This window comes from Xyrauchen texanus, chromosome 22, assembly GCF_025860055.1.
Source record: "Xyrauchen texanus isolate HMW12.3.18 chromosome 22, RBS_HiC_50CHRs, whole genome shotgun sequence".
NCBI classification, from domain to species: Eukaryota; Metazoa; Chordata; class Actinopteri; order Cypriniformes; family Catostomidae; genus Xyrauchen; species Xyrauchen texanus.
Window position 1 is genome coordinate 26,710,798 of NC_068297.1, and position 24,343 is coordinate 26,735,140.

At 38.7% G+C, this 24,343-nt stretch overlaps 1 protein-coding gene across 6 annotated transcripts in view; it reads right to left on the reverse strand.

The window, feature by feature from the left end:
• Positions 1-358: 358 nt before the first annotated feature.
• The window catches only part of LOC127662383 (DNA (cytosine-5)-methyltransferase 3A-like), a 100,799-nt gene continuing 76,814 nt past the window's right edge, over positions 359-24,343 (reverse strand). For 2 of the 6 annotated variants that reach the window (XM_052153521.1, XM_052153517.1), the window contains 13 exons: positions 17,371-17,415; positions 17,202-17,281; positions 14,999-15,111; positions 14,725-14,908; positions 9,501-9,585; positions 7,457-7,602; positions 6,348-6,438; positions 5,986-6,134; positions 4,166-4,251; positions 3,859-3,930; positions 3,691-3,760; positions 3,481-3,599; positions 359-3,164 (listed from right to left, as the gene is read on the reverse strand). In XM_052153521.1, the coding sequence (XP_052009481.1) occupies positions 3,023-3,164; positions 3,481-3,599; positions 3,691-3,760; positions 3,859-3,930; positions 4,166-4,251; positions 5,986-6,134; positions 6,348-6,438; positions 7,457-7,602; positions 9,501-9,585; positions 14,725-14,908; positions 14,999-15,111; positions 17,202-17,281; positions 17,371-17,415 (1,382 nt within the window). In that variant the 3' untranslated portion in view covers positions 359-3,022. The remainder of the gene's footprint in view (positions 3,165-3,480; positions 3,600-3,690; positions 3,761-3,858; positions 3,931-4,165; positions 4,252-5,985; positions 6,135-6,347; positions 6,439-7,456; positions 7,603-9,500; positions 9,586-14,724; positions 14,909-14,998; positions 15,112-17,201; positions 17,282-17,370; positions 17,416-24,343) is intronic. The other 4 variants (XM_052153522.1, XM_052153519.1, XM_052153518.1 and 1 more) reach the window with 3 other exon arrangements.

The window sequence follows — 24,343 nt, forward strand, 5'->3', positions numbered from 1 at the left end:
AGCACCAACTACAGCAATGTCTATTCTAAAACAATATAAGAATCTTTCATCATTTATTATTTTTTTCAAGTACAAAGTTAAAATGCCTTTGTTAATATCTTTATATGAGAGTAAAATAATAGTGCTTCTCCAATATTACCAGGAAAAAAAAAATATATCAAGACAAGTTTAATTCTTTTCCAAATAATATATTTTTCTCAATTAGTTAAAATGTGTAGCACCTTATGAAACACCTACAATCCCTCTCTTATTACATAAAAAAAAAAATGTAATTAAAACACACTTTTGTATGTAGGGCTGTGCAGTAAAGATGGGACTGTTAAAATCACTTAGCAAACTCATTCTTTAGTCTCCCCCTTCAACACATATAAATATGAATTACAAAAGACACGCAGTTCTATCACCCCGCTGCTTTATAGCTTATGTCAATTTACCTGTTGCCATTGTGTCAATTACACCCTCTCTTTGCGTTTTGAGCGCTGTTTTGATTCTATTATAATATATTAGCAAAGAATTATATTTGTACATCTCATAGGTCATTTAAAAAAAAAAGAAAAAGCAACAGACAATTTCTATGTACAAAATGTACAAAAAGAAATCTGGGCATTTGGAAAATAACAAGAAACACTGCTGAACATGAAAAAAGATTAAGGTATTTAAGCAGTGCAATGCCTTAAATAAAAAAAGAAGCTAACAAGGTTTTCATTAGAGCCCGTTTCTAACAAATTCACAAATTTAGCCTCATCTATTACATGGCTTGCATGTTAAAACGAAATTATTGACATGGTCAACATCCATAATTATGTTTTCAGATCTACGCTAAGGACCAGACGTAGTTAAGGATTGTGTCATAATGACAACCCATCCGTGAAAACGACTAATTTCCTACAGGGATTATATACCGGTAGAACTGTGAGCAGACACTACTTTCTCGACGCGCGTTATGATATAGCGACTCTGTAGCACGTGAGAACATGAGAGGGGTGGTATATGAATTCAGCCACTTCCCCGCCAGCACCACAGATGGACTTATTCTATCCTAGCTCATTCTTTCACATCTATTGGCACAGCCCTACTGTACACAACAAAGTATTACCTTATATAACGGCAAGAGTTTCACATCATTTAACATAACCCAAAAAACAATTCACAAGAATCAAGAGGAAAGGTTTTTTTAAAATATCAAAGAAATAAAGAAGTATACATATACAAAAGTGCTTGATATTGTTGGTCACACAGCACAAAAATAGCTATAAAAAGGTAGAAGAACATTGTGAAGCCACGCCTTTTAAAGTTTTGCACCTGACTGAAAATAGTCTGCGCGTGCACCACAGTCGAAGGTTGATTCACCTGGCAGGGAAAGGACCTTCGGCACACTTCCGCGGCTGCCACGCACACTACGAGTTGTACAGTAATGATTCTGGTCTGTGTGACACTAGAAAAAAAAATTAGCTCACCACAGCCTTTGATTTCAAGGTATGGATGACAAAAAACATCACCGCCCATGTGGCTGGTTGTCATGCGCTCCGATTGTAGGCATAACGTAGGAAGCAGACCTCAAAGATTGAAAGGCTGGGATGTTTTATTTTTAAAAGAGCACCAGAGGATATTGTACAAAAAGGCTGTAAAAGATATTAAATGAAATGTGGCAGACCTGGCTTGACCTATTGAAGTTTTAGCGTCATTCGTTTTACCTAGCGACGGTACAAAACGTGACCCCCCATCTTGTTTTGAGAAGTAGCATCACATGAGTTGCAAATTTTTTCACCACCTTGAAGCACCATATTGTCACCTATTACAGTAGTACCTTTTATTACCTTCAGTCGTGTATAGAAACTGTAAACAAAGAGGTATTTGTGATCTGGTGTTTTGGATTGGTTAAGACAGAGCTCCCCTGACACTGAAGAGAAAGATACCCTCTTTTCACTCTCACCAAGGCTCAGATGCTGAAGGAGAGGAAAGACGCGCACCATGAGAATTAGACCAGTCAGCACCCCAGCACTGCCTGATAATCAAAAACTCAGGCAGTCTAAATGTTCAGGCTAACTTAAAAGCTTCAGCTATGTTTTTTTTGATACACTATCTGGCCTAAAGTACGTGGACACCCAAACACCATATCCATATGTGCTTGTTGGCCATTTAATTGAAAAACAATTGGCATTTGAGGAATGTTCCAGGTTCAGTAGATGTTGATTAGCACAAAAAAAAAATTCGACTCGCCCCTTGTTTCAAATCACATTCACAGTAAGGCACTTACAATGGAAGTGAAATTGGTCAGATGACAAACGTTAAAATGACAGTTTCCAAAGCTACAAGATGTAAACATTTGACATGTTAACATGATTTAAGTGTGTTAAAATCAGGGTTTACCGCTGATGTTACGCTGTTTCCTAGATTACAGGGTTTACGGCGTTACATAATCCTGAAAATAAAGTTGTTATTTTGGATATAACTTCAAACGAATAAGGATACTAAGTGATTATATCACACTAAAATCACGTTAACACATATAATGTTAACGTCTTGTGGCAATAATTGTGAAAAAGTGTGTATATGTTTATCATCTGGCCCCATTAACTTACACTGTAAATGACTTACTATCATGGCGATAGATTCATTTTTGTGTGAACTATCCCTTTAAGGGGCATAGCCCAAGCTGTTAATTAGAAGGGGGTGTCCACTCACTTTTGACCATGTAGTATGTATTACATCTGATCAAATTTCCTTATTTACGCCTCTGAAAATTGTTATATCATCTCTCAGTGCCTTAAAAGGAGGCCATGTCTCAAGTATAGCTTGCACACATAAAACAATTCAAATACTGGATAACACTGCTAAAAAGTAAAATGAATAATACAAAAATTAAATAGAATTTTAAAAAAAAGAGTCAATTATTCCAAACCAGAGGAAAACAAACATAAAATACGTTTTTCTGATGTCTAACTTGCTAATAACATACAAGAGCGCAATTTCAAGGCTGTCGGTATTACATCAGTTTTGATTTCTCTCATCTGTACTGTGTTCAGACGCAGGCGAAATACTCTTTGAGTGGTGCAAACAAGTGACGGATGACCGGGACGCTCCACGACCGCCCCAGCAGCCTCTGCCTGGCCAGACGGCTCATGTTAGACACGTCTGTGTAGTGGACAGGGAAGCCAAACACCCTGGTGTTCAGGAATAAGAGAAATGAACAGCACTTTAGTTATTTACATAGTTTCTGTATTCACACAAGAAAGAAGTCACATTTGTCAATGTTAAGAATCTAGCAGAGTATATCTTGATTTACAGATTATTATTACACGGCTCTATGAAATACTTGATTCTGATTGCTCATTCTGCAGACAAGTATTTTTGTACAGTGACCGTCAAACCCATTTAAACCGATGACCCTCTGATTTAAAGTCCACTGACTAAGCTATTCAGGCTCCTTGCACGTATAGATGAATATGTTCTACTTTTGCTAAAGGTATTTTCTTTTACCTCTCCATCTCAGTGCACCACAGGATGTCTTCTTTATCATTCATGAAGACAGGGAAGTGCTGGTCTTTCCCCTGCTTTATGGAATTTGACCGAGTGGTAATGGTCCTCACTTTGCCAAACTGTAAAAGATGAAAATGCTGTTTGTGGTCCTGCACAAAGCTTAATCCAGCAATCAATCAATGATTGGGGTTACTAGGCGGTTTACAGTACCTTAGCTGTCCTGCCATGCTCTAGACAGTCTTGAAGGTCCAGTTTATCAGTGCACATGGAAGTCAACGGTCTGAGAGGAACAGAAAGGAAATAAGGATGAGAAAGAGTGAAAATGGGAGATGTTCACACTGCAGTGAACTGAGTTTGGAAATTAAAGGGATAGTTCACCCATTCTGATGTCTCAATTCTGATGTTGATGAACCCCGACGTTGTTCCAAACCTGTATGACTTTGCTTCTTCCTTTGAACACAAAAGGAGGAAGAATGTTATTCTCAGTCACCATTCACTTTCATTGCATCTTGGTTCCATATGATAAAAGTGAATGGTGACTAAAGCTGTCCTTCTGTCTAACTTCTCATAGGGGTTTTGAACAACATGAGGGTGAATAAATGATGACAGATTTGTCATTTGGGTGAACTGTCGCTTTAACAAAGGGAGCAGTTCAGACAAATGCTGTTGTCCATGGATGACTAACCTGTTCATGCCAGGCAGGTTACCCCAAAAGTAACGCGCTCTGTGGGCAGCAGATACCTCCTTAGCATCAATCATGACTGGGTTGCACTATTAGAAGCAGAGGGTTATATTATGTTATATATCACAAATTCAAAAATAACAGGAACCTTTAAATTAAAACTATCCTGGTGTGCAAAAATGAGCCTTTACAACATTCTTACTAAATGAACATACAGTATAAGGGTTAATTTTTCTTACACAGCAGATTAGTCTACCACAAGGTGGTAGCAAAAACCCATTGGTTTATATCAAAGGCCCAACATCCCTATAAGACAGCATCCAGATATTTTCTTAAAGGGATAGTTTGCCTAAATATGAAAGTTCTCTCATCATTTACTCACCCTCATGCCATCTCAGAAGATTTCTAGAAGAATTTCTCAGCTCTGTAGGTCCATACAATGCAAGTGAATGTTGACCTGAACTTTGAAGTTCCATAAAGCACATAAAAGCAGCATAAAAGTAAACCATAAAACTCCAGTGGTTAAATGCATGTCTTCAGAAGTGATATGATAGGTGTGGATGAGAAAAAAATCAACATTTAAGTCTTTTTTTTATATTTATAAATCTACTTTAACACAGTCCTGCTATGCATGCTCACTACTTCTTTTGTTTTTTGGTGATTTGCATTCTTAGTCCATATCCCCACCTACTGGGCAGTTGTGAAAATAATGATTTATTTATTATTTTCCTATAGTTATCCCTCCCTTTTTGTGGTGATGTGCATAAAGAATGCAAATCTAGAGGGCTGTTTAAAGTGTAGATTTTTAATAAAAAAGGACTTAAATATTGATTTGTTTCTCACCCACATGAATTTACCCACTGGAGTTGTATGGAATAATTTTATGCTGCCTTTATGCATTTTTTGAAGCTTCAAAGTTCTGGCCACAAAACACTTGCATTTTATGGACCAACAGAGCTGAGATATTCTTCTAAAAATCTTTGTTTGTGTTCAGCAGAAGAAAATCATTCACACCTAGGATGGCATGAGGGTGAGTAAATGAGAAAATTAAAATATTTGGGTGAACTATCCCTTTAGTCACAGAACACTGCCAATTTCTCATAGTAAATGATAACTGGCATTCAATTATTGTTAACTATTGATAAGACCTACAAACCTAAATAGCTATTAAACATTAACATTATTTCCCCCATGCGTGCAGCTTATATCTTAAGTATGCACGGCCTCGGTTGCAACAGCAAAAAAGGAAAGTCCTTTCAGAGGCTTTGAAGGTATTTTGAAGGTGCACTCAGTAATTCTCTCCTCATAAAAAAAAGTTTTACACCTAATATGTTTTTATTGTAATTTTAAAATATATGTATAAAATCACAAGTACTCAAATGAGATGGAGACTGAAACAGCTTTTATTTCAGATCAGAAACCCTAATAAAAGCTGTTTTATTCTAAATGGAGAGGGTCCACTCATGGGGGCTGATATGTTAGGATCACATGACCAGCTGAATACTACTCACATAAATATAGTAATCATCCTGTTATCTTAAATTTTAATAGCTCACTGTGAATAGTTAGTTTTTAAAATGGCATCTGAAACTGCAATCTGATTTTGAATCATGTTGCATCCATGCCGCTAGGTGTGTGTCCAAGACGATACAAACCAAAAAGTTACAGAGTGCACCTTTAATGAAAGATTACAAAGATGTTTTTTTCCCCTTTTGAACAACGTGAACTGATGAATCGTACACAATAAGTCCAGGAACATGTTCTAAGAAATTAAATACTGTCGAGTGAATTTGGATTTCACGTTGACTATAAGAGCCACGCACCTCTAAAAAGCGAGAAATGTCCCTCTTGTCGCTGACGCCCATGGCCACCACGTTTTCAAAGAGCCAGAAGAAAGGCCTGTTATCTCCTTCTTTAGGTCGAGCCTCGTGTAACAGCCGGTAGAACTCAAAGAAAAGCCGCCCTGTTCCCTCTAAGAGAGTGGTGACAAAAAACAGGATGTAAACAACATTAGATAGACAGAGACAAACTCAATGCAACACATAGCCTTAAAAATGGCTTGCAAAGATGAAAAATTGGCAAAGAAACACTGATATTTACAGTTATGCTCTATTGACATGATTGCACAAATTTAAACACACACACACACACACACACACACACACACACACACAATATTCTGTACCATAGAGACCTTTCCTTGCAGGATTTACTATGGAGAGGTCATTGCACGGACTTCCACCTATGACAAGATCAAATGGACCCCATTCCTGGATCTGTGAGTGATATGGAAGAGAGAAAAAAACAATAGACAGTAAATTAATACTGTGAAGTATTACAACTGTGCATAGTCAAGACACAAGAATAACAACATTTTAAATTACACTGAGAGTATTACAATACTTTTTTTTTAAGATTTATATATATATATATATATATACTGTATTATATACAGTGATCTGCCACAAAATTAAAACCACTGACATGTGAAGTGAATAACATTGATTATCTCATTACAATTGCACCTGTCAAGGGGAGGGATATATCAGGCAGCAAAGGCGACAGACAGTTGGAAGCAGGAAAAATGGACAAGCGTAAGGATCTGAGCGGCTTTGTCAGGGGCCAAATTGTGATAGCTAGATGACTGGGTCAGAGCATCTCCAAAACGGCAGGTCTTGTGGGGTGTTCCTGGTATGCAGTGGTTACTACCTACCAAAAGTGGTCCAAGGAAGGGCAACCGGTGAACCGGTGACAGGGTCATGGCCAAGGCTCATTGATGCACATGAGGAGTGAAGGCCAGCCTGTCTGTTCTGATCCCACAGAAGAGCTACTGTAGCACAAATTACTAAAAAACGTAATCTGGCCATGATAGAAAGGTGTCAGAACACATGTAGAGTCCAGGACTCGACAGGTCAGAGCTGATTTAGTGGCACTTTGGGGACCTAGTAAACCATGATATTAGGCAGGTGGTTTTAATGTTGTGGCTGATCAGTGTATATATATACTGTACGTGTGTGTGTGTGTATATATATATATATATATATATATATATATAACAAAGCATTATAATACATATAGAATGGTATAATATAGTAATAAGAATGAATTTTCTTTTCATTTTAATTTGGTATAATGTTGCATGCCAGATTCAAACTTGTGTCACCACATAAGAACAACAGCTGAATGTGTCAGTGCATGAACTAACCACATCGGCAATTAGAAAACATTGTAATTAGGTGTGTGAACCATCTAAGTATGAGGGAGCTAAGATGAAAGATGCTTGTGGACACTCACGTGTTTGTGGGTGACATTCCTCACATCACCCACATACATGATGCGTCCCTGGTGCCGAACGATGCCCACAGTGATGGAGTCCTCGCACACTTCTGAGGCCACGTAGCGCTCCACCTGGATCCCCAGCTCCTTCAGAACCAACAGCCCTAAAAAATTCACAAACACCTTGACATTTAAAAAATATATATAGTTTTTTGTATGCTTAATGTAAGTTTCATTCACTGCACGGTAAATAGATGAATCGTTCTCCTCTCAGTGTGCATATCACACGTAAAGATCAGTCAACATGAAATGGCTTTCGAAACCTATTTTATATACATAATGTAGCTTTTTATTTGTGAAACAGTATATTTGAAAAAATAAAATAAATAACAATAATTTGAATATTTGAAATTTAAATGTAAAATATATTTTCTTATTTTATCAGTTAGGAAAAGTGTGAGTTTCATCCAGAATGGACCCAGACCTAAATGCAAGTCTGCAGTTGATTGTGGAAGACAACTCCGGAAACACGACGGCACTTACATTTGAGGAAGCTTTTCGACCGGGATGTACAGGCCGAAGGTCGAGTTATGTTTGAGAGCATCTTGGCATGTCTCGATAACAGCTTCTTGTCATGTCTGTTGTTATGTTTTATTAATTTATTAATTAATTAAATTACCAAGTTAAATATTGGCAAGATTGCATAAATGCTGCATTACCAGTAGCCAAAAACAAGGCCTAAACAGCTGTTTGGCAGTTGTTAAAGGGATAGTTCACCCCAAAATAAAAATTCTCTCATAATTTACTCTCTCTCATGCCATCCCAGGTGTGTCTGACTTTTTTTCTTCTGCAGAGCACAAATTAAGATTTTAGAAAAATATTTCAGCTCTGTAGGTCCTCACAATTAAAGTAAATTGTGACCAGAACTTTGAAGGTCCAAAAAGCACATACAACCAGCATAAAAGCAATCCTTAAGACTCGAGTGGTTAAATCCATGTCTTCAGAAGTGATATGACAGGTGTGGGTGAGAAACAGATCAATAAGTCAAAGTCAATTTTTATCTATAAATCTTCCACATTCTTCTTCTTTTGTTTTTTTGTCAATTCACATTCTTCGTGCATATCACCACCTACTGGTCGTGGCTGGTCAAAGGTGGAGATCAATAATTAAATATTGATCTGTTTCTCACCCACACCTATCATACCACTTCAGAAGACATTCATTGAACTAGTGGAGTCGTATGTATTACTTGTATGATGACTTTGTGATTTTGGACATTCAAAGTTCTGGTCACCATTTACTTGCTTTGTATGGACCTACAGAACTGAGATATTTTTCTAAGATTCTTCATTTTTGTTCTGCAGAAAAAAGAAAGACATACACATCTGGGATGGCATGAGGTTGAGTAAATGATAATAGGATTTTAATTTTTTGGTGAACTATCCAATTACATTATGCATTTGGCAGACGCTTTTATCCAAAGCGACTTACAGTGCACTTATTACAGGGACAATTCACCCGGAGCAACCTGTATTTAAGTGCCTTGCTCAAGGACACAATGCTGGGGCTGTGGGGTCGAACCAGCAACCTTCTGATTACCAGTTATGCGCTTTAGCCCACTACGCCACCACCACTCCTTTTAACCCATTAACATAACGCAGTGAAGCCTAGGTGGCATCAGCTGAAAAAGAAAGTTGTTTCAAATGCGAAGCAAGTAAATACATTTTAATTAATAATTACAAGACAATCCTTATTTCTCTTTGGAGTAATGTGCACTGATGAATCTTACAGAATGAGACCAGGAACATGTCTGAAGAGAGTAAATAGGGTTAATTTTGATTTGACATTGACTTTAAATAGACCATCTATAAGGTCAAAATTGCAATTGCAGTTAATGCTCACACTACTATCACATATTAGAATATGAGGGGTACAGAAGTATTGATGGGCGGCCCCTTTTACAGTTAAGCTAAGTGCACTTCAAAAGTCAGAATGAGTGTAATGTGATCAGCACTGTTTTCTGCTGAGAGGATAAAAGGGAGGCCGGCTGTTCTTCACTAACCTGTTGCGATCCCATCAAAAAGTGACAGCACACGAATGGGTTTTCTGTTCTCTGCCAAAACCGGAGGGTAGAGCTTTGGTGGTTCCTGAAAGAAAGGCAGGAGAAAGGAGGGGGATGAGAGGGACCATTAAAGCACACTGTTTCTGTAATAAAAGAGTACCTGTCTGTACATAATGTCTGTAAGTAACAAAGAAGCCCTTTACATTAAACCAGTCCAGTAACAAGGGGTTATTGTTGTAAAATGAATACAGTATCGCTGGGCAGTTTCATTAACCATACTCTTGTGATTACCTGTAGCTGCTTATCTGCAGTCTTTGTTAAACATCTTAGTATTCACTAACGTCCACAATAGTAAACGCTTGCTGACCTGTACTGTTTCTGTACAAAGAACTGAACATGTAAGCTAAAACTGTAAGATGTTAAGACTTATTTTTTAAGACACAATGAACCGAAGATTATTTGGCTGTTCTTCTTGCACACTGGCTGTTAGCCAAGATGCTCCTTTTTCATTTGAAAAGGGTTTAAGAGCCCTAAACCATTTGCTTTCCAGACCAAATGAAAAAGAAGCATCTATATATATCATTGCACAGTAAAACTCTCAAACTATTAAAAGCATAGTTCTCCCAAAACTGAATGTTATCATTATTTACTAACCCTCATATTATGAAAAGGCATGTTCACTATTCATTTTCATTGTAAGAAAAAAAGATGCAATGAAAGTGAATGGTGACTGAGGCTAATATTCTGCCAAAAACCTCAATTTCTTTCCCCCACGAACTACGTAATATTCTCAAAAATCGAAATATTCCAAGTAATATGGGTGTGGAAAAAACACAAATGTAAGTAAAAGATGAATTTGTACAACTATTTAATTTTGAAAGCTTTTTGTGCTTTCCTCACAAAAAGGACCCACTTCCAAGAATATGTCTAAACTCATGTATGCGTTCACTTATTTGATTTTCCTTTGTTAATTAACCCTTACTGTACTGTATACTGTAGTTTTGGACGGTAAAACTGTGTGTCTGCTTTAGCTAAATTATTTAAAAAATTCATTTTGTTTTTGTCATAACATATTTAAAATTATTTTGTTTTCCTACAAGCTGCAGTTAATACAAAAACACACTAGACTGCTAATATACATATGCTTATTCTGTGCAATATCTCAATTTTGTCATGTCAACTCATCTTCATGATGTCCAATAACAGTGCACTGTCACTTTAAATCAACATAAGCATGAAAAAAATTAATTTGGTGGTGAAACTCCCACAGCACTTCTGCTCACACGAAGCTTCTGCCTTTTATTGACAGACTTCCGATGTAAATACACAAATTTGTTAACATGGACGGCGAAAAAAAAAATGCCCTGCTTCTGTCCTGCTTCGGTGTGCCGAGTAAAACAGGTGTTACATTCCATGACAATGACAACATATATGTTGAATGTTAGGGGCCGTTCAGATCAAACATGTACTTGCATTAAAAAAAAGCTGGGTTGGGGCCCTGGGTAGCTCAGCGAGTAAAGATGCTGACTACCAACTCTGGAGTCACAAGTTCGAATCCCAGGGTGTGCTGTGTGACTCCAGCCAGATCTCCTAAGCAACCAAATTGGCCCGGTTGCTAGGGAGGGTAGCGTCACATGGGGTAACCTCTTTGTGGTCGCTATAATGTGGTTCTCGCTCTCGGTGGGGTGCGTGGTTAGTTGTGCGTGGATGCTGCGGGAAATAGCGTGAAGCCTTCATGCGCGCTATGTCTCCGCGGTAACGCACTCAACAAGCCACATGATTAAATACGTGGATTGACGGTCTCAGACGCGGAGGCAACTGAGATTTGTCCTCCGCCACATGGATTGAGGCAAGTCATTACGCCACCACGAGGACTTAGAGCGCATTGGGAATTGGGCATTCCAAATTGGGGAGAGCAAAAAAAAAAAAAAAAAAGCCGAGATGGGTATCTACTTCCATATGAAAGAGATTGTCTCCCAGATAATGCTGTTATTTATACAGGGGGCCATTAACTAGGTAAATCATTAAATTATTAATTCTACTAATTATATTTCATTACTTTTTCAACATTTTGGTCATAATAAACAAATTCATGTATTCCATAAATAAATATAGTATTATATTGAATATACTATATTTTGTAACATGTTTATTACTTACATGCATAATTGGTGCTATTAACAATTATTTATATTGATTTGTTGAACACCGGTACTGTCTCTTTAAGAAAACCAGCTGTTCTGCAAAGAGCATCTGTAAACAAGCGCATATTAATGTGAGAGGCCCTGTAACGTTCCGGTGTTGTCTGTCCTATGTTCTCTGTTTTCACCCATCACGTTTATATCATGTTTCCTGGTCTGCTCCGTGTTTTCCGTCTCACCTGTCACCGCTCCCATTCCATGTCACGTTTTCCCTGTTGTCCGCCTGTAGTCTCACTGTCCGAGCGTAAAACTACATTTCCCACAATTCCCGGCCCACGTCACTGCCTGCACTCATCAGTGTTTCCACCTGTGTCTCGTTGAGTCTTCATTGTGTTCGTGTATTTAACCGTGTCTGTTTCTCCTTTCCCTGGTCGGTCTTTGTTGTAAGTTGATGCCTGTTTCCCATGCTCCCATCATTGTTACGTCTCCGTTGTTATACCCGTTTATGCCTCCCGTTAACCCTTTGTTTGCCTTTCGTGTTTTCTTTATCTTTTTCCCATCGTGGATGTTTACTTTTGTTCATGTTTTGTATTACCCTTGTTGTCTAAATAAAACCTCCGCTGCGACTAGATCCTCATCCTGTGTCTGCCTCCACCTTCAATCGTGACAGAAATACCGACCGCAAATGGATCTAGCAGCGGTTTTCACCACACTGGCCCATGCAAATTTTCCCGCTTATGCAGTACTCACGGCTCTTCTCCACGGTCGCCATCCACACGGGTTCGACGACGCTTCCTGAAGCTCATCTACCGGAGCGGGTTACCATCAGCCCAGTGGTGGGAAGCGCCGGAATTCGGAGAGCACACTTGGAGGGAGTACGTGAGTCTCACCCTCAGGAAACTCGCACCCGAGGAACCACTCCTCGTGTTTCCGGCTGTCGAGCCTGAGCCCCTGCCTTCCCGGATCGATGAGCCAGCGCAGCCAACTTCTTCCGCCCGGAGAAGGAGGAGAAGGAAAGCCTCCGCTCTCCAGCTCACACCTGCCATGGTCAACGAGCCAGCACCCGCACCTGCCACGGTCAGCGAGTCAGCGCCTGCCACGGTCAGCGAGCCGGCACCTACGCATATCACGGTGAGCGAGCCAACGCCTACGCACATCACTGTGAGCGAGCCTGTCACCCCTGAAGTCCCTGAGCCAGTGCCTGTAGCCTCGACCGTCCCTGAGCCAGCGCCTGTAGCCTCGACCGTCCCTGAGCCAGCGCCTGTAGCCTCGACCGTCCCTGAGCCAGCGCCTGTAGCCTCGACCGTCCCTGAGCCAGCGCCTGTAGCCTCGACCGTCCCTGAGCCAGCGCCTGAAGCCTCGACCGTCCAAGAGCCAGCGCCTGAAGCCTCGACCGTCCAAGAGCCAGCGCCTGAAGCCTCGACCGTCCAAGAGCCAGCGCCTGAAGCCTCGACCGTCCAAGAGCCAGCGCCTGTAGCCTCGACCGTCCAAGAGCCAGCGCCAGCAGCCAGGACCGTCCAACAGCCAGCGCCCCTCGAACCCTCTAGGGCTCTGCTTCCCGAGCCTCCCAGAACTCCGTCTCTCGAGCCTCCCAGAGCTCCGCCTCTCGAGCTTTCCAGAGCTCCGCCTCTCGAGCTTTCCAGAGCTCCTCCTCTCGAGCTTTCCAGAGCTCCGCCCCTCAAGTCACTCGGGCCTTCCAGGGCTCCGCCCCTCAAGTCACTCGAGCCTTCCAGGGCTCCACCTCTCGAGTCTCTCGAGCCTTCTAGAGCTCCACCCCCTGAGCCTCATACGGCTCCGCCTCTCGAGCCTCCTACGGCTCCGCCTCCCGAGCCTCCCACGGCTCTGCTCCCAGAGACTCAGAGCTTTCTACGGCTCCACCTCTTAAGCCTCCTACGGCACCACCGCCCTCGCCTGCACTCATCAGTTTTTCCACCTGTGTCTCGTTGAGTCTTCATTGTGTTCGTGTATTTAACCGTGTCTGTTTCTCCTTTCCCTGGTCGGTCTTTGTTGTAAGTTGATGCCTGTTTCCCATGCTCCCATCATTGTTACTTCTCCGTTGTTATACCCGTTTATGCCTCCCGTTAACCCTTTGTTTGCCTATCGTGTTTTCTTTATCTTTTTCCCATCGTGGATGTTTACTTTTGTTCATGTTTTGTATTACCCTTGTTGTCTAAATAAAACCTCCGCTGCGACTAGATCCTCATCCTGTGTCTGCCTCCACCTTCAATCGTGACCGGCCCCACTGGCTTTACCTCATCAGTGCAATGCGTGATTAGAATTAAATATTTTTTGTTTTTGTTTTTGATCAACAACTGACTGTAAAGGACATTAAAAAATACTATTCAATGACAAATGCATTACACAATCGATTCAAATCAAAATTTAACTCTCAACACGCAGTCAAAGGATCACTTGTGAGAGAAATCTGAACATTTACTAGCCAGTAGCTAATCATAGACATTTTAGTTGCATCAAGGGAAATTTGGTTGCAAATGCAAATGATTTCCTCTCAGTGAATAAAAGATCAATTTTGGTTGTTTAAGAATCGATATTAAGAAAATATAATCAATATTTGTACCCAGTCCAAGTAGGTGTCTCAAAGAGTTATTTTCATTTGTCACCGGTTTTTTAAAATGTGTCACTCCTGTTTGAGATGCTGACAAAAAATTGGCGCAATGTTGTTTCCATAAACATTGCAGATGGATGCATAAAGTTTTATTGTTGAGTTATACGATGCATTAAGTGAATTTGTATTGTCAAACAGGTTGTGTTTTTTTTAAGGTATGCTCATAAAGCACATTTTAAGAAACTGATGTTAAAATGTATTGGACCCTATGAAATTATTTTCAATTTTGCCAGCAATGTGCATTTTGCACTCTGGGGTAAATAAGAGCGTTGTTGTCTGATGTTGAAACTTTTCTAAATCTAGCAATATCTAACATCTAATGAACAGTGAAAACATTATGACCAGATTATCTTGTTTTAGCCTCTTGCTAAGACAATCCTTAACAAATGAAGACATGAATTGCAGGAGAAAGCAATAATATTATTCTTTTTCATCTTCAAAGAGTAAAGTCACTTACAAAGTCCTGATCGTGATTGTTGGCAAAGAAGTGTTGCAGCCTACAAGGCCAGTCTGCCCGGCGCTCCAGCAGGCCGTATTGAGCTTTTGGTCCACACATATAGCAGTTCCACGGGTCCTCTTTAATAGCTGCCTGCGCTGCGCCGGGCCCCACCAACAGATCCACACATTCCACGCAGAAACACCTGCAGATGACACAAGAGGATGTATGCTGCATTATGACTTATCAGAAACAACACTAATCCTACAACAATAATCTTCAATGGGTGTCTTACCTGCAACAGTTATTGTTTCCACACATGAGCACTTCTCTCCCCCCACAGCAGATAGTACAATAGGACTGGTACCCATCATCATCATATTGATATGCACATTCTAGGAAGCAGTTCTACAACACAGTAGACACAGAAATATGAACTCTTTTTTATAAATGAGTTGTGGGCACACATGGTTAACAAAAATGTAAAAGTGTTCACAGTCACTTTGATATTTTTTCTGGGGTTTAAAGTGGGCCTATTATGCAAAATTCACTTTTACACGGTGTTTGTACATAAATGTGAGTCGGCAGTGTGTGTTCACAACCACCGTACAATGTTAAAAGTCCACCCACTCCTCTTTCTTATATTTCTATTAATCAAAAACAGTGTGTCAAAATGAACGGTTTTCATTTCTGCTCTAAAGTGATGTCATGTTAAAGCAGGCCCCGCCAACAACTAGTGACGGACTCCACCCTATTATCATAGATCCTCCCCTGAGTGATCTACACATTGTCTGCCTTTTTTTGTGCTGGAGCAAATACAATGAGAAGAATAACGTCTCAGCTTCGTAAGCGTCATAAGTGTTCTGTTGTTGGCTGTAAAAGTGAGAATAAGAGTCTTCATGTACTCCCAACATCAGAGCCTCTGAAGATGCAGTGGACAAGGAAATGTGCCCCAAAAGATACAAAAATGTGTGTATGTTTGTGCAAATCATTTTACACTGGACTGCTGTGTGAATGAGTGTCAATAAAAAGCAGGATTTTCATCCTGAAGATGTAAGTATTGCACTTTATATTATGTGAATGTTTGCAAATTGCCTTTCCAAATGTGCTTGTTAGCTGATTCCACGGCAAATGCAGCTAAAGTTTCCATTGTCTCTGATTGTATTCACGGAGACCAGAGCTATGTCGGGGCGGGGAACAGCAGCTCATTTGCATTTAAAGAGACACACACGAAAACAGCGTGTTTTGAATTCCACCCAAAAAGAGGCATTTATAACATGGTATAATAAATGATCCGTGGGGTATTTTGCGCTGAAACTTCACAGACACATTCTGGGGACACCTGAGACTTATATAACATCTTGTAAAAAGGGGCATAATAAAAGTATTTAAATGTCAAACCCTGTACCTTTCACGTTCCAAATGCCACCACATATGTGCAAAAAGTATCGAATACTGAGACAATTTACTGAAATTGGACAGCTTGCTGTTTAATTTGACAACTGCAATAGATGGAAATATCAGAATATGGCATTGAAATGGAGCTCGTCTGTATCTGGGATTATTAGAAAGTATTGAATGGAATACTTGGCAAAATACAACAGAAATAGTGGCATTAGTGAGACTGTAATCCTACATTACACTATGTTGGAATTTACATTAAAACTGTCCACCTCTTCTAAAAAAAAAAAAAAAAAAGGGGCATAATAGGTCTCCTTTAATGTAAACAAATGTCTAAGTCACTGTCATGGAAATAATAATAATAATAATAACGTAATTAAAAGCTGAAATGTTTAACAGCACAGGCAGTTTGGAATAACCTGTTATTAATATTTCTTTAAAAAAATCAGCAGTGAAATTTTTGCTTTAAAATATTAATAATATTTGAAATAATTTTGTCCATCAAACCAAAGTCAGGTGGTGTAACTAACATACAAGTAGCAATTCGGTTGTCACGTGAAAACAAAACCATAAATCTGAGACTGCCCCTTTAGATGCTCATGACTGTGAAATTTTTTAAAATAAATGACATTTTAAAAATGTTGACATCTTTATGAAAAGGCAATTTTTGTTTAGGTCATGTGGTGTAACCCTAAGAAAACCTATTGATATGTATGAATAAAAACATCATGATATTTAAAATAAAACATAAAATTAAGAATTTGAAAAGAATTATGATTGTGTTTAATTTGTTATTCTCTCTTGTTTGAACAACAGGGTTTGACATTTAAATACTTTAATCATTGACTCACTTGTCTTAGTACTGTTTGAGTATCTCTGTCTAGTATCTTGGTATGAAGTTCAGCTTTAGGTTCTTAGTTTATTTGCTTAGCTACCTATATATACACATTTATTTTCAAAAGTCGCTCTTGGCAAAAACAAAAGTATCTGTCAAGACCATAAATAATATATAATATATGGAAATGATAAAAAGTTTACACGTAGGTTAACAAAGCAGTCCTAAAGGAAGTAGGAAGCAGGAATTTCCTGGCTTTTACCTTACAGCTTTGGCACATTCCTCCGGTGAAGAGTGGATGCTCCAGGGAAACATTAAGGCTGCCACAGGAGATGCAGATGTCTAAAAGTGTTCAAAGAGAGAGACAGAGATTACTAGAGGCTCCACAACAGACAGAGAGCTATGATGCAACACAACAAAAACATACATACCTTCAATGTTTCTACATTTTTGACGAACTTCATACACAAGTCGCTCTGAAAAACAACAGAAAATAAAATAAATACTTGTTTAAAACTTGGAAAACCTCCCAGCATTTAAAGACATTTGGCCAATTTTGAACACTGATTTCTTTCAAATGAATTATGGGACTTCACTGGCTTACCATGACATAACTTTGTAACAATTTTTTTTTTAATTGAAAACACAACTGTGTTCACTTGACATGAACATTACTTTCAGAAATAATGTTGTAAAATGGGCTGGGCATTATATAAAATATTGAGGATATATTTGCGATTACTTTCCTGGCAATATAAAATGACGCAACATTGTGATTGTCACAATTCATTTAATCCACTTTTTTTATTTGGCCATTACGTTTCCAAAGATCCCTAGCACCTCTGACTTAAACTTTCATAGTAAAAATACCATTCAAGTTGGTAAATTTGATTCAATGTATCAATTGAAAACTCTGATTCTACTATTCGATTGCATAGGTTGCTGTCCGGCACTTTTTATCCAGTATATTAAAAAGTTTTGTAAAATTAGGACTGTCAATCGATTAAATTTTTTTATCAAATTAATTAACGAATTAACGCGATAAATCGACAGCTCTAGTAAAAATGTATGTAAATAAGGTAAATATTTCTGCTTATCACTATGTATTGTTATATTGGTGCATTTAAATAAAACGCTAAAATATTATTTTTCCAGGGGCCTGGGTAACTCAGAGAGTAAAGACGCTGACTATCACACCTGGAGTCATGAGTTCGAATCCAGGGCCTGCTAGCCGGAGTCACTCAGCATGCCCTGGATTCTGAAATTGCTAGGGTGGATAGAGCCACGTTGGGTTAACCTCCTCGTGGTCATTATAATGCGATTCTCGCTCTTGGTGGGGTGTGTGGATGCCACAGATAATAGTGTGAGCCTCAACACACGCTAGGTATTTGCGGTAACGCGCTCAACCAGCCACGTGTTAAGATGCGCAGATTGACGGTCTCAGACGAGGAGGTAACTGAGATTCGTCCTTATGTTCATTTAGTTTAAAACAATTTAAAGAACATGACTTGACACTTGTTTTTATATAGATTCTGACTGTATTTTACTCTGTATTTGTACTGTATTTTCATTAAACATCTTGAAACTAATTGGCGACAATGGCTGTTTGGTTGTTCCTTTAATTGACAAACAATTTTTTTTTTAAAGTAAATACATAAATATTGAGATTTACGTACTGAAAACTTGTTATAAAATGCTAAACATAAAATTTGCACTACAACTACACTAGTGCACTTTTCCAAATGGAGTGAAACATGGCTATACATGTAATCCACAAGGGAGATAATTAAAAGTCTGCTGCTCTAGTTTTTCTCTATTTGATTAATTAATAAAGCTCCCTGCTGATTTTACAGCTTGTCTCCTTATTACTACTGTTACTTTTTACAGCTATAAAACATGGGAACTACTTTTGAATCATTAGGCATTTAATATCATAATAAACACAAATGGGCACTCACAGAAAACATATACACACAAAAGATAATAATTATAATAATTATAGCACTGAGCAATGAATTAATTTTAATGATTAATTAAAAAATTACAATTGCAGTTTTGTGGCTTTTAGTCCAAGTCTGTTTGCTCTGAAACAATCTATATGCTAGTATACTCCTTTAAGTTGATAAAAAGAACTTTCAGCAGATATACAAATGTAAAATGAACCAAGTTACCATCCACTTTTTGTGCTGTTCTGTTATAGACAAAATGAAAATGTGTCAAATGGCCTTTTAACAATAAAATGGTGTGCGTCATGACATCATTCTTTTCACAATCGCAAATTGTGTACCTTTCACGTTCCAAATGCCACCACATATGTGTAAAAAGTATCGAATATTGAGACAATTTACTGAAATTGGACAGCTTGCTGTTTAATTTGACAACTGCAATAGATGGAAATATCAGAATATGGCATTGAAATGGAGCTCGTCTGTATCTGGGATTATTAGAAAGTATTGAATGGAATACTTGGCAAAATACAACAGAAATAGTGGCATTAGTGAGACTGTAATCCTACATTACACTATGTTGGAATTTACGTTAAAACTGTCCACCTCTTCTAAAAAAAAAAAGAAAAAAAAAGACAAAAAATTTGGAATGTGTGAACTAATTTCTTTATCTTTATATAACTTCTGGTATAATATGACCCCATATAGCTCTGCCATTTATGACTTAATCTGTATTTGTAGGCTTGATATGATTTATTTTTCTTCATTTAAAAGATGGGTTCAATACAAGTTAAGTTCAATTGACAGCATAATGTTGATTACCACAAAACATTTATTTTGACTTGTTCCTCCTTTTCTTTAAAAATAGAAGCAAAAATCAAGGTTACAGTGAGGCACTTACAATGGAAGTGAATGGGTGTACATTTCTGACTGTAAAACTCACTGTTTCAAAAGTATAGCCACAAGACATAAAGGATATGTGAAAATTGGCCACATTCACTTTTTGTATGTGCCTCACTGTAATCTTGATTTTTTTAGTAGGGCCAGAGACAAATAATAAAATATAATCTGCGTAAAGCAAAAGCTTATGAGCCATACCTCCTTCCACCACCTCTGGAAAATTATCCTCCTTTCTTATCGCGGCTGCTAATGGTTCCAGGGCAAGAAAGAACAATAATGTGGAAAGAGGGCAACCCTGCCGGGTGCCCCTATCCAGAGTAAAATAATCTGAAATTAATCCATTTATTTGCTCCGCAGCTACCGGGTGTCAATAAAGTAACTTAATCCATCCAATAAAAGTATTCCCGAAACCATACATTTCCAAAATCTTAAAAAGATTATCCCATTCTACCATATCAAACGCCTTTTTGGCATCAAGCAAAATGCAGCAACCGGAGTCTGATCATTCACCACTGACCATGATATTAATGAAATGCCTTAATGTTATCAGAAGAGCTACTGACCCAAATGAACCCTACCTGATCTATATGTATAAGGGAAGTCATAACTTTAGACGAAGATGTGGAAATATTAAAGATCAAGATAGAATTCTTTAAAAGCATTATTAACATCAATGGCCGAGATAAATATTTCACCACCAGCAGATTTCACTGAGGGAATGGTAGAAAAAGACTCTCTCTGCTTTATATATATCAAGCCAAAAGCTTCCCTGCTTTGTCCCCCAACTCAGGGTATGATTGTCTTGCCCTGAATAACCAAAACTCCACCTTCCGTGACAAAATAGTGTTATAGCTGTATTTCAATTGGGTCAATTCGCTGAGGCCATCAGACGACATTCGGCACTTCAGCTCTGCCTCGGCACTTTTAATATTCCCTTCCATCTCCACGAGTTCACGTGGATTTTTTGATGAATGAGGCATACTGTATGATCTGGCCCCTAAGAACTGCCTTAAGTGCCTCCCAAGCCACACCCAAAGAGAATACTGAGGACCAGTTTGTCTCAATATAAGCATTGATTTCAGCCTTTAACATTTGTTGGAATTCAGGATTTTGCAAAAGGGATACATTAAAGTGCCAACTATATGATTTCTTTTTCTCCATATCTGCAACACCTCTAAATTCACCAGGACATTATCTGAAAATAAGATGTTTCCAACTGAGCAATCAACAACAGATGAAATGAGGGACTTAGATATAAAAAAAAACGATATATTCAAGAATAAATCTTATGGACTGATACATTTTTTTATAGTCCCTACCAGATGGGTTCAAAACTCTCCAAATATCTATAAGACCAAGATTTTTACACATCTTGTGAAACGTCAGTGTTGCTCTAGGGGGCTTGCACACTTTTGTTTCACTATGATCAAGGACTGAGTCCATCAATAGATTAAAGTCTCCTCCCAATATTATATCATGAGAGGTACCAGCGGTTTGCAACATCCCTTCAAGATCTATAAAAAAGCCCTGATCATCAGCGTTAAGTGCGTAAATAATAGCCAAAATCAACCTTTGCCCCTGAATTTCTGCTAAAACAATAATGACTCTTCCTAATTTATCTTTAATCTGTTTGAGACATTTGAATTGTAGATGTTTACTTATCAGTGTAATGACTCCCCTCCTCTTAATTGAGCCAGCACTAAAGAAAACATGCCCACCCCATATCTTCCCAAAAGTTTCAGCTTACTGCAGGGAAAGATGCGTTTCTTGAAGAAACACTATATCATATTTCTTACGTTTAAGAAAAGAAATAACCTTCCTTCTTTTTATGGGGTGCCCCAACCCATTCACATTCCACGTAGAGAGAGACAATACACTCATATTAACATTTGCCAATTTGACATATAAGAAAAAATGTATTGTAAATAATAATACAATTATAAAGACCACATTCCAACATTAGTGCAACAATCAAACCTCAAACTTCCCCAGAAAAAACAAAAAAAAGCATGAGCATAAACACCACGCACGACAGCCCCAACCGGCATCGATCCCTCTAAACTCAAACTGTCCATTTATGCCTACGAGAGCCCCCGTGACAACTTTGCCATCAGATTGCTTAAGTCAGGTGCTTCTATAAAAAAATTGTGAAACAGAATTACACAACAAAAGATAATCTATAAAACAAACTCTAGCTAATAAGCGGAATAAACACACACAAAAAAAAAACATGTCGATTCATCCACTTAAAGGTGCGATAAGTAACAGTTTTCATGTAATATTTTCCTTTTTTTGCCAATGTGTGAATGGCTTATAATGCAACTTAAAACATTTGCCCTTCCCGGGCTTCCTAGGTTGCCTATTAAAGCCTGTAGACTGATTTTCATGCCTTTTGCCGGTAAAATCCAAAGGATTTGATGTTTATGCACGCTCCCGAGAGCCTTGCCTCAGTTATAGCTTCTCTTCCGCTAATCAACAGCATCAACAAACTACAACACTAGGTAACGTTATCTTAGAGCTGGAATCCAGCAAACGTCTGGCTCCCAGCACAACACCGACTCCTACACAAACTCTGTGTTAGCCAAAAAAACATATACTGCATCCCGTCTAGCTAAGAGGAACGTGATCGTGGTCGAGCGAAAACTAGAGTGAACATCAGCAGGGCATTTGATTCCTAGAGGGACCTTTGTTTGATTTTGGGGATCAAAACCGACCCTGAATTGGAATACTTCTTATTGGACAGGTAAGCTTACATAACTGCAAAGCATGTGAAATATAGTGTAGCATACACTCCAGCTGCTAGGCTGGAGTTTGGAGTTTTTCCAAAACGGAAAAGGAGCCCAGTATCCTCGGACAGTCAAGCGAATGTTCAGTGAGACAGGTCCACTAGACGGCGACATGAAAATCACCAAATGGCTTACTCACTCCAATGTCTTTATGAAAGACAATGCTTGCTGTGGGCATGTAAATTCCCTATGGCCATCCTTAGTATCTATTCTCAGTTTGGCCGTAAACCATCAGTGTAAAAGCAACCTTAAGTTGATGTAAGAGATTGTTGCATTGCTTGAATCGATCATGTTTCTCTCTTATCAAATTCGCAAAGTCTGGGAACAAGAAAATGTTGTGGTTCTTCCAAGAAACCCTTCCTTTACTCCTCGCCTTGTATAACACAATATATTTATCGGATGATCTCATAAATTTGGCCAGAACTGATCGGAACCTGTCTCCCTCCACGGATCTGCATTCTGGGCTCTGTGAGCTCGCTCACTTTCCATCTTATGGCCTGTTATGTCAAGCAGACATGGATAGAGCTCATCTAAGAATTTCACCATATCTTGGCCTTCCTCATGCTCAGGAATTTCAACAATTTGGATGTTGTTTCGCTGATTACAACCCTCCAAATCCTCCAATATTTCCCAAACCCACTGTAAATCTGTCTTGGTCGCTTGCGGATTAGCAAATAATTCCCTCTCCGATGACTCCAGATAATCGATCCGTTTCTCGATGTCTGACAATCTTGTAACCAACATGAGAATTTTGTCTCCATGGAAGTGATCGATCAACGTATTACAGCCAGATCCTCCAAGTCTGCAATGACCTTCACCAGCATTACAGACACATTCATTAATTCATATCGGATTTCTTTCAGTTCACCGTCCAAATTGAATCCGGGGCTTTTGGCCTACCACTGAGGGGAATCAGCTTGACCACGTAAATGTCTTTTAATATCTCCAGAGCTCGAGGATTTTTAATTTTTTTACATATTGTCTTACTAGAACAGTTAAGAATCAGGGTGTATCGAATCTCACTAGTTTATGGCACAAATAGTATTAAACCTAGCAAAGTGCGCAGAGCTCGCTGATCACACGTCTGCTCCTCACGTGGCGTCATGTGACTCTGCTGTCGAAACCAGCTTAACTGGTACTGAACCCAGAACATTCCTTTTGTTTCTTCCTTCATATCCCTTTTCTCTTGTATATTTCAATCTGTATAATAATTATTTTGGCACTTTTGTTTAATCCCCTTGGCACTAAATTTGATTTCTCATTTTGTTTTTCTGTTATGAAATCTCGTGTCTCTTATTGCAATACAATAAAGACAAAGTGCATCTTCTCATTGGCCAACATTCCACTTCAGACACTCTGAGAACTTAAACAACTATAAAATAAGCTTACAGGCTGGACAGTGCAGATTCCATTTTTTTTTTTTTAAACCTGCATGCCAATCACTCAAGCGGGATTAATATAAAATGGGGATATTTTTTTACTGCCGGTTTTGGTAAAAGATGCCATAATTTTTTACCGGCTCAGGAATGTGCAGCCCATAAAAAGTCTGGAAAAACTTCCATCAAGAATTAAGGTAATGTGTCTCTTAAAGAAATTGAGGAAAACTTGAGTCTTGAGAAAAATAGTTTCTCTCCATTATGCTGTTTGTTGTAAGGACAAATGTAATGTAAATTTTGTCATGTGACACTACATTTTTGCATTGCCATTTTTCCAAACTAGCTTTTCACGACAACTGACGTGTCAACATAGGATTTATGTGCTAAACTTAAACG